The sequence below is a fragment of the Chiloscyllium plagiosum genome, chromosome 23, assembly GCF_004010195.1.
Source record: "Chiloscyllium plagiosum isolate BGI_BamShark_2017 chromosome 23, ASM401019v2, whole genome shotgun sequence".
Lineage (NCBI taxonomy): Eukaryota > Metazoa > Chordata > Chondrichthyes > Orectolobiformes > Hemiscylliidae > Chiloscyllium > Chiloscyllium plagiosum.
In genome coordinates, this window is record NC_057732.1 from 12,435,247 (window position 1) to 12,451,941 (window position 16,695).

Consider the following 16,695-nt stretch of genomic DNA (forward strand, 5'->3'; position numbering starts at 1 on the left):
TGTGTGGAATGCTCTGTCCCAGAGGGCAGTGGAGGCCCAGTCTCTGGGTTCATTTAAGAAAGAGTTGGGTAGAGCTCTCAAGGATAGTGGAATCAAGGGTTATGGAGATAAGGCAGGAACAGGATACTGATTAAGGATGATCAGCCATAATCATATTGAATGGTGGTGCAGGCTTGAAGGGCAGAATGGCCTACTCCTGCACCTATTTTCTATTGTAATGTGTTTCTTCTTCCAAGCCTGTTGAGAGACCATGCTAGATTTACTAGTGGTGGGTAAGATCTGAAATGGCCTCATTGGAGAGGTGCCTAACCATAAATATCAAAGAAATATGAATAGAAAAGAGCAACTAATGCATCAATTTAACTTTCATATCGGATAGTGGAGCACAAACCTTGCCATTAATTCAAAAGGCCTTTGGATTCTGTTTCATGAGTACCGTGGGTCACACGGTCCTTTTAAAGCATGTAATTGTGTGGAAGGTTGCACTATTTCTGATTTGTAGCAATGTCATGTTTAATAGGCACTAATTCTTTCCTTTTTATTTACAGCTATCGTAGTCAGGTTTCTGACCAAGAGGTTCATCTGGGAATATGACCCCACACTGGGTGAGTGATGTCGATATTAATATTAACAGATAGTGACAAAAGAACTCCAGAGGTATTTCACATAGACAAAGTGTCCTGCAGGACAGGGTGCACCTGATATTTGTGGAAGGCTTGGGGGATTGAAACAACAGGGAGAGGAAGAGATGCCAGAGACCCCTCACCTTAGTAAGAAATGGCTGGAGCATGTTTGAATTGTTCGTTCTCCATTTCCCAGACAAGCAGCTTGCTGAGTAACGACAGGGGGTGGAGGTAGAGAGAAAGCAGTGATTGGGGGTTTTGAGGGAATGGGGGGAGGGGGGAGGTGGAGGTGTACATGCAGATAGAAGCACAGGTCACGGGAGAAACTAGAGCACAGATCAGGGGAAAGTTATCTTGGGAGAGCCAAGTGGATCTAATTTTGTTCTTCCTGACTCTCAAACAGTGTCAGAGAGGCTCAATCCGGCCTTTACCACCGGATAGCATCTAGCTGTCCTGAACTTGGGGAATTCTGGTCTGCAATTGTTCAGTAGGAAAGGCTGTTAAAATGTTGAGGTACGCATGCCATTAATGAATCCGAATTACAGGCTTGCCTCAAGAGGGCTGGTTGGTCACCCAACCTCTATTAAAACCTGGGGATTGGTCGGGGATGTGGGTTCTGGTTGAGCTTCAAACTTTTTCACTTATAATTTCCCAGACCCATCTCATAAATCCCCTATCACACCCAATGGACAGACTTTACTATCACCCTGGCGACATGTTTGTTGGGGAGATCATTTAATCGACTGGAAGCCGGCCTATTTATAGATGTATCCCATCACCACTGGCTGAAGACTAGCAGCAAATGGGGACGTCACAATGCAGGAGCACAATAATCAAGCGGTGTCAGGTTTGCTTTGGGTTTTCAGGAGACATCTCGAATGCAGTGTCTGGTCAAGAAACAAACATTGAGGGGGGGCCATAATCAGTTCTCGTATTTCAGACACCCTTCACTCACCTTGTCCAAGCCAGCCACCACTTCCCTGCATCCCACCATGCCCAATCCTGGCTTCACTCACTTGTAACCTGAGTGCATTGCTGGTCTTAAGCCTTTGGCGGGTGCATTACCAGGAGGAACCACCACTTCTGGCAGCATTGAAGGATGCTGGATTGATGTTGGGTCAGGAGGTTTGGCTGTTTAATCCTATCCTTAGAGAAAGCCCAGTTAAGTGTCTGATGGGCCCGTACTTTTGGCAGCTTTTGGCTTTAGGGTGTAGCTTTGCTCGCTGAGCTGTAGGTTTGATATCCAGACGTTTCATTACCTGGCGAGGTAACATCATCAGTGGTGACTTCCAAGTGAAGCGAAGCTGTTGTCTCCTGCTTTCTATTTATATATTTGTCCTGGATGGGGTTCCTGGGATTTGTGGTGATGTCATTTCCTGTTTGTTTTCTGAGGGGTTGATAGATGGTATCTAGATCTATGTGTTATAGATCCCTCAGAAAACGAACAGGAAATGACATCACCACAAACCACAGAAACCCCATCCAGGACAAACATAAATAGAAAGCAGGAGACAACAGCTTCGCTTCACTTGGAGGTCTCCACTGATGATGTTACCTAGCCAGGTAATGAAACATCTGGATATCAAACCTACAGCTCAGCGAGCAAAGCTATACCCTAAACCTCAACCTGAGCTACAAACCTTCACAAAGCTTTTGGTTCTCTTGACATGAAATTCTCCCAGTGTCATTGTTTGGTGAATTCTACTGACAGCTTTGAGGAGTATACGACTTGATGCATTCGCCTTTTGTCTTCGGAATTTGGATGCCTAACTTTATAACATGGATAGACTGTGACTGAATCTCTCCCTATGAGCTTTAACAATTCTACATGAATTGATTTGAGCAGTATTTATTCAATCCTAAAATGGTTCCAGACAGAATTAGCTATCTTTTGTCACAGGTTGTCAACATAGTTTCTTTCATTTCGAGGTTTGCAGGTGTCATTTCTTTGTTAGTATGAATGATACACCAGCGTAGAGGGATGTGCTGTCCAGAATTTCCAGTGGGAACTGGTTGTTGTCTTTCTGCTTAGTATCTGAGATGTTTGATATATACACCTGCCCATTTCCAGGAATTAAAGAGTGTTTATTTTTGCAGGAAAATGTAAGCGTTGAACAGAATAACCTAAGGGAAGAAATAAATGGCCAGGAAATAAAAAAAACATGCAAAGTAAGAGGAGCTGTTATTAAAAATGAATTGGCCTCTGCCTGTGTAATAATGAACACAATGTTCACGATACCAGGGGAACTGGAGGCAATAATCTATTGTGAGGAATTGGATATAATAGGGACGACTGAGACACGACTGCTGGAGGAAAACAAATAAGATTGGGAATTAAACATTGCAGGGTGTAACATATTTAGGAAGAACAGGAAGAGAGAACGTGGAGGCGGAGTAGCCGAATACAGCTCAGTACTTATTAAAGGTAACATATTTGCAGCAGGAGCATTGTGCTTATAAAAGACAATAAAGGATCAATCACACTGGCAGGGATGGTTTATAGAATGGTGAAGGAAGAAATGTCCAATTGAATTAAGGAAAGTATTAAAAAATACTAAAAGATTAATCATGGGAGTTTTCAATTACAATAGAGTTGATTGGCCAGCCAAAGTAAATAAGGGGCTGAGGAAATAGGTTTCTAACAATCTGTAGAAGATTACTTATAACCCAGCATTTAAGGAGCCTGGCAAAGGAGGATTAAGAATGCAGAATGAATTAGGATGGATGAGGGAAGAAAACATGGGGAATATTTAGGCAATAGTAATCATAATATAACAAACTTTAGATTATCAGTTGAAAAGGACATGAGCAAGATGTAAGATAATAGATTATATGAAAATATGATTTTGAGGATTTGGGATTGTAACTTTTAAGAATAAAATAGACCAAGATTTTAGCAAACAATGACATAAAACAACTATGAAAGACATTATCAAATACGTACAGTTTAGGAAAATAAAGAAATCAGATTTTCCTAAACAACAGCTCCCATAGATGTACATAAAGACATAACAGATACTGAAGGAAAGGAAATGAATGTAGTGCGTGTCGCACTGACAGGAAAGAGGATGCCAGAGGAGAATGTGAAATAACTAGGAGAAAAGTAAAGAAAAGCAATAAAGAAGACAACAATGAACTATGAAAGTAAATTATTGTGAAACATAAAACAATATTGTAAAAATATTTTTCAGGCACATAAATAAAAGACAGAAGTTGGGGTGGGAGTAGGGCACTAAGAGATGAAGAAAATAACATTATAGACTTCATTATTTAGTGGAGGACAGATGAGATGTGCATGAATTCAGAAGATGGGACTGGAAACAATGAAAGGGAGTTGACGGACTCGTGGTATTATCACTTGGCTGTTAATCCAGAGACTTGTGTTGTGTTCTGGGGACCTGTGTTCAAATCCTGGGCATGACAGGTGGTGGAATTTGAATTCAGTTTTAAAAATCAAAATCTCCTGATCATGAAACCAATGCCTGATTGTCAGGGAAAACCCATTCATTTTGCTTTCACAAAGGAAGCTTCTGTCCTTACCTGGTCTGGCCTACGTGTGACTCCAGCACCGTAACAGTGTGGTAACCCTTAAGTGTCCTCTGAGCAATAAATGCTGGCCGAGCCAGTGATACCGTCATCCTGTGAGTGAACATGAAAAATGTGACATAATCACACTTACATCAAATAATCACTCAGGAAGGCAGCTATGAAGTAAAATATTTGGCTGAAACCTGTGGTCTGGATGGATTGTATTTGAATATTCTTGAGGAATCTAGAAAAGACAAAGCAGAGCCATTGCTACACATATTTAATAATTTGTTGGGAAAAGGTGTAGTGCCAGATGATTGGTGGATAGCCAACATAATATCTATACTAAGAGTGACAGAACTTGACCAGTCAACTTAAGATAATTTGGATGAAAAATAGCTGGAATCCATCTAAAGGAGATGGTTTTAAGAAAAAAAGAAACTTTTGAACGAAAAAAGTAGTCAGCATGGATTCTAGAGGGAATTCTTGCATGCCCGACAATAATTGGATTATTTGGAGTGGCTGCAGAGAGTATAGGCAAAGTTTAATGCATTAGATACTATTTATCTAGATTTGAAGCCATTCAGAAAAGGTTCACTCGACTCATTCCTGGGATGAAGGTCTGTCCTGATGAAGTAAGTTGAACAGATTGGTACTTTACTCATGGAGTTGAGAAGAATAGTTGATGACCTTACTGAAACATATAAGATCCTGACCATATAGTTGGAGCATTCTGCTTGGAGGAAAGACTAGAACTAGGGGATAGTGTGAAAATAAGAGAGGAGCTCAGGGATGAAGATCGATGGCCTGTAAAGTTCTCCTGATAAAAAGGTGGGTTCATAAAATTTAGTCAAAGACTCATTTAGATAGATTTTTCATAGACAGGCAAATCAAGTGTTATTGGGAGTTGAGACCACAACCAAATCTGACTAAATGACAGAAAAGATTTGAAGGGCTGAATGGCCTATTCCTGCTGCCATGTCTGAAATCCTTTTCCCAAACAGCCTTCTGCAAGGTGCCGCACAGATTAGATGAAAGTTTATGGAATTTGGGACCAAGTGGAAGAATGGATGGATAGTTGGTAACAGAACAGAAAGGATACAACTGATGGTGGAGCAACGTTTTAGCAGTTTATGTGAATGACTTCGACTTCAAAATCAAAATTTCTCATCAGAAATCACAAATACCACTCGGGCATTTGGGCATGGTGGGGTTTGGGAGATGGGGGGAGATCTGAATACAAAGGATGCCAGTGATGAATTATAAGGCAGCCAAAATAAACTTGCAGAATTGGTGTGTAATTTGAAGATCCTGTCAATGCAGTCAAGTTTGAGGCATTGCATTTTGGTAAGAAAAATAAGGAGGTCTTATATTACTTGGAAGATATGAATCTAAATGGGATAGAGGAACTGAAGAATCATAAAGTACAAGTACACAAATCACTACAAGTAGCGATGCGTGTCAATGAGGCCAAACAGAAAGCAAACCAATATTGCAGAATTTATTTCTAGAGGAATCAATTTGAAAAATGAAAATGTTATGTTGATCTGATATTGCACCTTGATTAGTCTGCACTTTGAATACTGTGTACGGTAATCTGTTTGCCATATTATGAACAGATGTAGAGGCAGTAATAATAAATAACCAAGTGAAGGAGAAGGGAACAGAGGTAACACTGATAAAATTAGATAAAGAAGAATGAGGAATGCGGACTGGTTAAATGTTGGCCTGTTTCTTTGTAATTCTGTGTAATGTAGTGCATTGTCAGATCTGTCAGATTACCATATATTTGCAGTTGTGTTAGAGGTTAATCTAAAGCCATTTTGCCCTTTGGTTGATTGAGGGGGAGTGTTGACTGGAACAATGGGGAAATTCTTGGTTTTTCATTGCCTAATAGCATTCATGTTCAACCTGGAATAGAAGGATAGAACAAGTTAGCTTACTTCACCTGAAGGACGGAACCTCTGTAACACCTTAATGCTGCACTGAGTGTCAGTGTAGGTTCTGTTGACTTCTCCACCTCCTGATGCTGGCTGGCTTGCTGTGTTCTTCCAGTGTCCTGCCTGTCTACTTTGAATTCCAGCATCTTCAACTTTTTTTGTCTCTAATCAAGCATAGATTCTAAGACATATTATTTTCACCTGTTGGCTGAATCTTATTACTTTCTTTTCTTGCCAAAGTGCAAATTGCATTGGGCTTTTTGGGGGACTTTTCGCCCCAACTTGCCTCATTAACTACCTACTTCTCGCCATGGAAACTTTGGTCTGGTTCCAGCCACATCTTACTGCATGCTGTTCCAGAAACCACTCAGTAGGTATCTCCTGACAGATGGGCGTTCTCTGTGCCTACACCATCTTTAGAAGACCTAAGCAAATGGAGGCAGTCTGGCATTGCCCCTAATTAGCAAGGAAATGGTACAGCAGCCTCAAAAACTACACTGCTCGTGGTACCCAGCAGGCAAGGCAGCCGCACACATTACCGCAGAAGGTGAGTAATACTGCACCACAACATCATGAGCCAGGCCGCCTCCATTCATTCAGCTTCAGCCTCAACATGTGCATCAACTTTGTGAAGGTGCTGAAATAAAAGCAAAATACCAAGGAAGCTGGAACTCGGAAATAAATACAGAAAGTGCTGGTGAAACTCAGCCAGTTGTTAGACTATGGGTGACAGGGTGGCTCAGTGGTTAGCACTGTTGCCTGACAGTACCAGGGACTTGGGTTTGATTCCAGCCCTGGTTGACTGTGTGGAGTTTGTACATTGTCCCCATGTCTGCGTGGGTTCCCTCTGGGTGCTCTGGTTTCCGCCCATAGTCCAAAGATGTGTAGGTAAGTTGGATTGGCTATGGTAAATTGCCCAAAGTGTGTAGGGATGTGCAGACGAGCTAGATTAACTTTGGTAATTAGGGGGATAGGATGGGAGCTGGGAGGTCCTTCAGAGGGTCTGTTCAGGATTCGGGTTGAATGGCCTCTTTCTGCGCTGCAGAGATTCTATGGTCTGACAGCATCTGTGGGGAGAAAAACAGTGTTAATAATTTCAGTCTGATTTTATTGTGATGGTGGAGTAGTGGTGACAGAGTAGTGTTGATAGTGGAGTGATGGCAATGACAGCAGAGTGGCGTCGTTGATGGCGGAGTGTTATTGATGGAGATTGTTGGTGATGGTGCTATTGTTATGATGTTGGAGTGATAATAATGTCACAAGATGATTAATCAAGAGCTGCAGGCAGTCCTCTTTGGACCTGTATTCAATGTACACAATGAAAACTGGTGGAGTTTAATTACAATTAAATAATAAATCAGGAATTGAATGCCAATCTCAATAATGAATGAAACTAACATCAACTTTCAGAAAACCTCCTCTAGTGTTCACTAATCCCCTCCTGCTCACTAATTTCCTCCTGTATCAAGGAACCTTGCAACCTTTTCTTCATTTGGCATACATGTAACTCCATCCTCTCAGCAATTTGGTTGACTCTTGACTACTCTCAGGGAATGTCCGATCAAGCTCCTTAGTTGCATCAAATCACTAGCTCTTTGGGTTTATAAGGCAGGTTGACCCCCCCACCCCTGCCATGTTCTCAAGGGCAAATAGGAATGGGCAATGAATGTTTGCCTTGCTAGATCTCTGGCCAAATCTATTTTTAAAAGTTAACATGTTCCCTTGTCGGTTGAAAAGTGAAGAGACTTTCAGCCAATTAAAACCCCTTTACGAGTGGTGAATGGAAAAGGCTTTGGTCCAGTATTTGTATAAATACAGTGCAGTTTTTATCAACCCAAAAATATCATCATTGTCTGTCAGTCGGGAACTTTTTTGTGAATTGTATGATACTTGAAGCCAATTTTATATTGAAATGTTGTGTAATTGAGGCAAGAGATGAAGCACTTCCTTTATTAAGTCTGTTTACACTTAGATTTGCCTTGCTGATACATAAATCACTTTTCTGATGGGTTAATGGTTTCTGATAGATGTGGATGTGTATTATGTAGTGGTATTATTAAAGTATGTAGGAGTGGGAGAGGTTTGACTCTGGACTTAATTGTAATAAATTATGAACTGTTAAATGTGAAAAAAGTATAAATACATTTAAAAGAGCTATCTTGATTAATTTTATAGATGTAAATTCACATTGTCAACACACAGACTTCTGAATTTCTTATATGTGTTTAACTATTAAATGGATGAACAATCTTGCATGTATCTTGCCTAACTGACAATGGAGGAATAAGATATTGTTTCAAGTCAGAATGGAGTGACCTGCAAGTAATAGTGTTCCCAAATGCCTGCTGTCCTTATTCTTTTAGCTGGTAAAGTTTGTGGATTTGGAAGTTGCTAATGAAGTTTGCTGCCATGAATCTTGCAAAAGGTATACACTGAATTACATTAATGGAAGAGAAAGTTAATCCTTAATGTGGGTAATAGAGTGCCTATCAAATAGCCTGCTTGTTCCAGGCAGTGTTAAGCTTCTTGAGTGTTGCTGGAGCTGAATTCATCCAGGCAATTGGGATGTATTCCATCACTTTCTAGACTTGTGCCTTGTGGATCGTGGAAAGATCTCTGCTGTTAGAAGTGGAGTTTTACTAGCCATAGTATTTAAATGGGTAGTCTAGAGATGTTTCTGAAAAATGGTAATCTTCCCAAAAGTAACAAAGCAACACATAGCCCTTTTAACATATAGAACATTCTAAGGTGCTTCACATTAAATTTATAAAGATTGACACCAGGCCATGAAAGGAAATAAAGGTTAGATGATCAAAAGCTTCCTCAAAGACAGAGTTTTAAAGGCTATCTTAAAAGAGGAAAGCGTGGTTCAGAGGAGTTTACAAGGTATGGCCACCAATGGAGACTGGTTGGAATCAGAATATCAAAGGGACTAGAATCAAGACAGCATAATCATCTCAGTGGGTCCTGGGGTGTTAATGGAAGTTGTTTACATTGTGGGATTTAGGATAGGACAGGGAAAGAAAACATTAAGCAATTAAACAGGGTGGCACGGTGGCTCAGTGGTTAGCACTGCTGCCTCACAGCACCAGGAATGCAAGTTTGACTCCAGCTTCTGGCGACGTCTGTGTGAAGTTTGCACATTCTCCCTGTGCCTGCATGGGTTTCCTTACACAATCCAAAGATGTGCAGGTTAGATGAATTGGCCCTGCCAAATTGCCCATAGTGTTCAGGGATGTGTAGATTGGGGTAAATGTGGATTAGTAGGGTAGGAGATGTGTCGATTAGGTGCATTAGTCAGGGGAAGTGTAGAGTAATAGGGTTGGGAATGGGTCTGGATGGGTTAGTCTTCAAAGGGTCAGGGTGGACTTGTTGGGCCAAAGGGCCTGTTTCCACACTGATTCTATATATTAGCTTAGCAGACGTTAGGATGAGAAATTTAAAAGCTTTTGAAAGAGACCTGACTGAAGTTTGATGTAAGAACAGCTTCACAAAAAATGGGTTTGTTCAGATCAATTAAGGGAATAATTTACTTCTGGTGTAAGGATTTCAATTTGTGAAAGCTTCCAGAGTAGGAACATTTGATTTGAAATCTCCATTATTTATTCAGAGCTGAGGTAAGTTCACAGTTGTGTGAATCAAAGCGAAAAGGCTTTGCAGTTCAAAGGGATTAAACTTGAAAGGGTGCAGAGAAGATTTACAAGGATGTTGCCAGGTTTGGAGGGTTTGAGCTATAGGGAGAGGCTGAATAGGCTGAGGCTGTGTTCCTTGGAGCGTCGGAGGCTGAGGGATGACTTTATAGAGGTTTATAAAATCATGAGAGGCATGGACGGAGTGAATAGCTAAGGTGTTTTTCCCAGGATAGGGAGTCCAAAACTAGAGGCCATAGGTTTATTGTGAGGGGGGAAAGATATAAAAGAGTCCTAAGAGGCAACCTCCTCACTGAGATGGTAGTGCATGTATGGAATGAGCTGCCGGAGGAAGTGGTGGAGGCTGGTACAATTGCAACATTTAAAAGACATCTGGATGGGTATGAGTAGGAAGGTTTATAGGGATATGGGCCAACTGCTGGCAAAAGGGACCAGATTAATTTAGGAGATCCGGTTAACATGGACAAGTTAGACCAAAGGGTCCGTTTCTGTGCTGTACATCTCTATGGCTCTATGAATGAAAATGTAAACAAGCAGTTAAGATTTGAAAAAGGGAAGGAAAATTTCTGTGGATTTTGGTTAGCTGTAGTAATAGTTTCAGGGAGTCAATGGAATTTTTTTAATGTTCTTTTAAATTGTTGTACTTGGCTTGGCTTGGTTTGTTTTATTTTACTTTTCTTTCTTTCGTGTAATAAACTTCTGTTTTTTGTTAAAACCCAGTCTGTGGTCTTGGGTGCTCACATTTCAGTGGAAGACAACCATCTAAAATTGAGAAAAAGCATGATCTATCAAATCACATTCCATTCTGGGCTCTGACTTCTCAGTAGTAAGATAAAAACAAAGATCGGAGGGCTAGGCAATGGATTAATTTGAAAACAAGATGAAAATTTTAAAATTGAGGCATTGCATTTTTGGGATGGGTAGAAGGGGTTTGGCATGAGTGATTAGACAGGAAGCTGAGTTTTGAATGACATCACTCTTATGGAGGGTAGAACAAGGAAGTTGGACAAGCATGCATTAAATAGCCAAGTCTGTAGGTGACAGAAATGTGAACTTCAGCTGCAGACAAGTAGATGCGCAATAGAGTCGAGTGATGTTACGGAAGCGGCAAAAGGAGGTCTTAGTGCAGAAATATGATTGGAAGCTAATCCTGGATTTAACTATGACACCAAAGTTGCAGTTTGGATCAGCCTCAAATAGTTACATGGAGAGGGATGGAATTGGTGGCTAGGGAACAGAAGTTTATAGTGGGCAGAAATGGCTCTTGTCTTCCCTATTTTAGTTGAGAAAATTTGTGCTTATCTCTTACAGGACTTTGGTGGGTTGGTGGGGCATTTAGTAATTTAATGTCATTGTTTGCCAAGGAGAGGTCATCAGGTTCTCTCTTGTTGGATTCTGACATTGCCTGGCACTTGGGTGACCTGAATGTTGCTTGCCAGTTACCAGCCCAAGCCTAAATGTGATCCAGGTCTTGCTGTGTGTGGGCACTAAGCGCTTCGTTTTAAGAGGGGTTATAAATGTTGCTGCCATTACCAATGAGCATCCCCACTTCCAATATTATGTTGGTGAAATAGTCATTGATGAAGGAGCTGTACAGTGGCTCAGTGGTTAACACTGCTGCCTCACAGCATCAGGGAGCCGGGTTTGATTCCCACCTCAGGCAACTGTCTGTGTGGAGTTTGCAGGTTCTCCTCGTGTCTGTGTGGGTTTCCTCCGGGTGCTCCGGTTTCCTCCCACAGTCCAAAGATGTGCAGGTCAGGTGAATTGGCCATGCTAAATTGCACATAGTGTTCAGGGTTGTGTAGGTTAGGTGCATTAGTTAGAGGTAAATGTAGAATAGTAGGGGAATGGGTCTGGGTGGGATACTCTTTGGAGGGTCACTGTGCATTTGTTAGGCCAAATGGCCTGTTTCCACACTGTAGTGATTCTACTCCATTAATAGGCCTCTAATAATCATGACGATCTTTCTTGTGGGAGGTTTGACTCTACCCAGTGGTGAGTTTCCCCCCCCCCCAATTACTTCAGTTTTAGTAGGGATTCTTGGTAGCACACAAATACTGCTTCTATATCCAAGGCAGTAACTGTCCCCTTTCACTGAAATTCAGCTCTTTTGTCCACATTTGAATTGAGATGATAATGAATTTTGGAGCGTTAGTGGCCCTGACAAAACACTAGTTGATTGTTGGTGAACAGCCTAATGGTGATTAGGTGCTGCTTATTAACACAGTCAGTGATATCCTCCATTACTATTGAGAGAAACCCGATGTCACATTAATTGGTCATTTAGCATGCGTGTAGTCTCATGTTGTAGTTTTACCAGACTAGCCACCACATCTTTTAGGTGTGCCAGGTGCTATTCCTGTTCCTGGCATGCTGTTCAACTCTACTGATTCAACCTGGGTTGATGCTGTGGTTTAATGGAAATAGCGGAGTGGGTATGGTGTATGTATGGTAGGCCATGAAAGTAAAGATTGTTGTGAAATGTTGTTCTACTGTTGCCGATGGCTCGAATTGTGTCGTGTGTGCCCAGCTTTGAGCTGTTTTGAGTCTGTTCCATTTGACTAGTAAAGTACTTTTAGAATGTAACCACCAGAAACATGGGAATTAATTTGCACATTGCAAATTCTCACACACAAATAAAATTACAGTACAATAATCTGGTTCTAAATATTGGCCAGGATGGACACATGCAACACTTCTTTGTTATAGTTAACTTTGCAGTTTTCCAAGTCAAAACCATGGCAGGGCTGACATTGTGTCATCTTCTGGACTATATTCTGCCAGTGAAATCGAGTTAGATAATTTGTTCTTGAGATTTGAGGACACATGATTTTCAGAGTAGTATTGGAGGGACAGGAGAGGAATGCTGTGTGGAAGTACACGTGCTGCTTATTCTTTCTTCCACCTTTTTCAGTGCTGTCAGCAGGGAGAGATGTCAGTTTTGGGGAAAGGAACATTTGCAGTTTTTAGCATCCTCGCAGGTCAGGAATAATGCAATAAGATGAAGTATAAGGCTCTGTCTATTCTGTCCTAATGATGTGCTTCATCCCTCAACTGTAGAAAATCATCTTTTCCTTAACCCACCAGTATGTCATTATCCCTCCATTTTTAAAGTTTCTTAGAGCATAGATTCTGTGCAATTGAAATGAGCAGGACTTGAGGACTGTTCTGAAACCTAGGTAGAGATCCATCAAGAAGTGAATTGTCGTGGTGCAAACTCACCTCTCACATGATGTTAACAGCGACAAATAAAGAAGGCTTTTATACCATCAGCATGGTTATATTTGAACCCAAATCCCAGGAATTGAATGCTGATGTCTAATCACCTTGTTTCCCCATTTCTTTTTCTTTTTGATGCAAGATGACTACTTTTGTGACTGGGACCTATATATGATGAATGAATAATATGGCCATAGGCTGCTGAAAATTACAAGTTCAATGGTAACATTCTTTGTGTCTAATTCTGAGAGTTATGGGTTCAAGTCCCATGTGCCCTCTCAGTGTAAAGGGCATTGGAGCACTACAGGAAGAGCAGGGGCGATCTCTCAAAGTCCAGGCAAGGGTTGTCCATCGCTGGAGCAGATTATCAGGATACTTAATACGTTAACCCTGAATTTTCACTTCCGCACGAAACTTATTCTGCCACAAATTGCTGTCGGTAGTAGTGAGGGCAGTGGTTAGCTGGAGCTTCACTGAATGACAGGAACAACTTCATCAAGGTAGACAACTAAAATGAGAGAGAAAGGAATAGGGTAAAGTCAAATCCGATGCAGGAAGGGAAAAGATAGAAAGGAAGGGAAAGATTGAATGAGAGGGAGAGTGAAAAGAGACAGAAAAAAAAATCTGGTACTTTAACTTTTATAAACCTCAACGCAGAATTTCCAATTAGCAGGGGTGAAAGTTCAGAGTGTAAATGTTTCCCTTTCGGAGTTGAAGAGGCATTGCAAGAACATTTCAATGGTCCTCGTGTCAGGAAGTGTCAGCCCCGTCTATCTGCAGCCAGCTCAATGTGACAAAGCAGCACAAATGCAGCAGTTTCTCCAAACTGCCGGGGTTGGGGTGGGGTGTTGGGGGGGGGGGGGGGGGGAGAGTTTAGCACCAGTGGAGTAGTACAAATCAAACTGTAATTTGTAGCCAATCTCAACGTGCAGTGTATTTTTTTCTTCACCACAGATTGCTGACTCTTTTTTAAACACACTACTGTAATTATGGTGTCTGCATTAAGCTCACTGTTTGTTTCCCAGCAACTCCTTTCTTGAGAGCTGTTGTTGAAATTAAATTTCTTTCTTTATATGATTTAACATTCCTACCACTTTCACCAGCAATCCTATGCAAAGGGATAGAATGAAAATTGGGTATTAAAATGTACCCCGATTGAGATAGATATCTCTTATTGACTTACTTCATTATACCATCCTAAAGGAACATAGAGATAGCTGGAGATGAAAAGCTGTCAATGGCACATTCTTGATGAGCTCTCCAGCTGTTATTCTCTGATTTTATAGTGTAAGGATAAATGTAGATGTTCCAGGTCTTTGCAAAAGTTCTGTGCACTGGGCATCAAGGTCAGTGACCACTGAAATGTTTTCTGTCAATTAAAATGAACAGACAAGAATCCCTGTGGAGCCTGCTGACTTCTGTTCCATACTTGCTGATATGTGTGCCCAGCACCAAGTTTCATGCTAGCTTTGTGAATTCATTAAATCTACACTTGACTCTGTATGAAAGTGTTCCTGGCACGTCATCATGTTGCCTTTATACCTACCTCAGCATGTCTCAATTTGGGAATGAAGGCAGATTGAACTCAGCCTGGCCTTTCACGTTACTTTATAACTGTTTTATGAACCCGCCTGTATACCAAAGCACAAATTCAGAGCTCACCCAATAATTAGCAGAATTAACAGACGCTGGTGGTGGTTTCCGTTAAGGTTTTGACTTGTTATTCATGGACAGACAAGTCTTAATAGTTGTACAATTATGTTTGGAGCCTGCTCTCTGGAACGTCATCTATAAATTTGCCACCACCCTTCCCTTTAAAAACGTCCTTGACACATCTCTTTGACGAACCTTTTTAATCAGCCTGAATTGTGACCCTTTAGCATTTGCTTTTCATTGTCCAGAAAATTAATTCTGATTTGAAAGGGGATTTTATTTCATACGTTGAAAGTATTGTACAAATGTAAGTTCCAAATATTGTTGAAAGAAAAAAAGCAGAATTGCTGTAAATGTTATTACTTTTTCGAAAATCATGTTTATAGGAGACATAAACTTTTGCTGAGGGCGGCACGGTGGCACAGTGGTTAGCACTGCTGCCTCACAGCACCAGAAACCCGGGTTCAATTCCCGCCTCAGGCAACTGACTGTGTGGAGTTTGCACGCTCTCCCCGTGTCTGCGTGGGTTTTCTCCGGGTGCTCCGGTTTCCTTCCACCATCCAAAGATGTGCAGGTCAGGTGAATTGGCCATACTAAATTGCCTGTAGTGTTAGGTAAGGGGTAAATATAGGGGTATGGGTGGGTTTCACTTCGGCGGGTCGGTGTGGACTTGTTGGGCCAAAGGGCCTGTTTCCACACTGTAATCTAATCTAATCTAATATAATTGAGACTTTCCCTTGAGTTAGCTTTGAACCTCGCATTTTACCAACTTCGGGTTAATTAAAGTTGTGCCATAAATTTCCTTCAAGTAATAAAAGGATAATAAAAGTATCTTTTATATTGTGCAGTGTTTATCGTACAGATTATGGAGATGCAGTCTCATTCATTGTGTTATAGTATCTGTTGGCACTCGCCAATCTTCTGCTAACAAAATTAACTTTGCAGAGAAAGGAGATGAAGTAAAATTCGAAGTAAAGAAAATTCAAATTTCTTAATCAATAATCAGTAAGACAGCCATTAAAAGAAGGACACTATTACTGGAAATGGTTAAACAGATTTTGTGTGGAAATGGAATCAGCTTAGATAAGAATTGACACAGATCTCTGACAAAACAAGGGCAACATTAAAATTTGTGGAAATGCTCTGAGAGAATCTAAACTTTCACATTTATGCACAGGATAGATTCTGAAACTGTGTAATGTATACTTGGGAACTTTTGAAAGTCATTGTTTATCATTGGTGTAATTATAGCTTAACTTATTAAGATCACAAGTGTAACATCAGTGAGACAGTTCAAACCCAATGTCGATGGGAATGCAGATTGAGGAGAAGGCAAAAGAAGTCAGTGTCGCTGATTTGTTCAAGATTTTCCAGTAATCGAAATCTGAAGGAACACATGGACCTCCATGGCTAATGCTGTTGAGTTTGCAGGCTGGAACACCGTCGTTTTGAATTTACCATCCCAAGATAGAAAATCGAACCAAATGAAGCTAGTTGTGCCAACAGGCAGAAAGGACAAATATTAATCAGGACAATCAGCATGAAAAAAGGAAAGTGTAATTAGAAGATGGAGTTCTGCCATCTTTAGATCTAGCTGTGAGGAGAGGTAAGCTGGGGCTACTGTCTTTCAGTCAAACGCTATAGACAGATTGCTGAGAAAGCTGTGCATGTGAAGTGAGGTGTGAGAGACACAAAGAGGATTTTAAAGTTGACGAAACACAGTGAAATGATCCTGGATTTTTAAAATATCAGGAAGCAAATATCTCTAGTAATGACATCTTCATATCATTCTGTCTAATAACTGGCATGAGTTCAGGAAGAATGCCAAGCCCAGACACTTTTGCTTTCAAGGAGTACATCAGCATTGATTTAGTGTTGGGGCAATTTTAACTTAAACCACTCATCAGTAAAACTAGCTGGAATCAGTGAACACAATTTTTATACTCTATCCAGATTTACTATGCAATGAAGTCTCTGGTGTTTTACCTGTTTGTTTCCCACAAGGTAAGTTAGACTATAATTACATCAAGTCTATGTGTAGCTTAATATATTAACTCTATCGGAGTGCTCAGTGCAGTGTTT

The 16,695-nt window shown here is 40.9% G+C and overlaps 1 protein-coding gene across 4 annotated transcripts in view; it reads left to right on the top strand.

Moving 5' to 3' along the window:
* rerg (RAS-like, estrogen-regulated, growth inhibitor) overlaps window positions 1–16,695 on the top strand; it is a 90,179-nt gene that overhangs the window by 61,020 nt on the left and 12,464 nt on the right. For all 4 annotated transcript variants that reach the window (XM_043713544.1, XM_043713545.1, XM_043713541.1 and 1 more), the window contains exon 3: window positions 549–605. In XM_043713544.1, coding sequence (XP_043569479.1) covers window positions 549–605 — 57 coding nt within the window. The remainder of the gene's footprint in view (window positions 1–548; window positions 606–16,695) is intronic.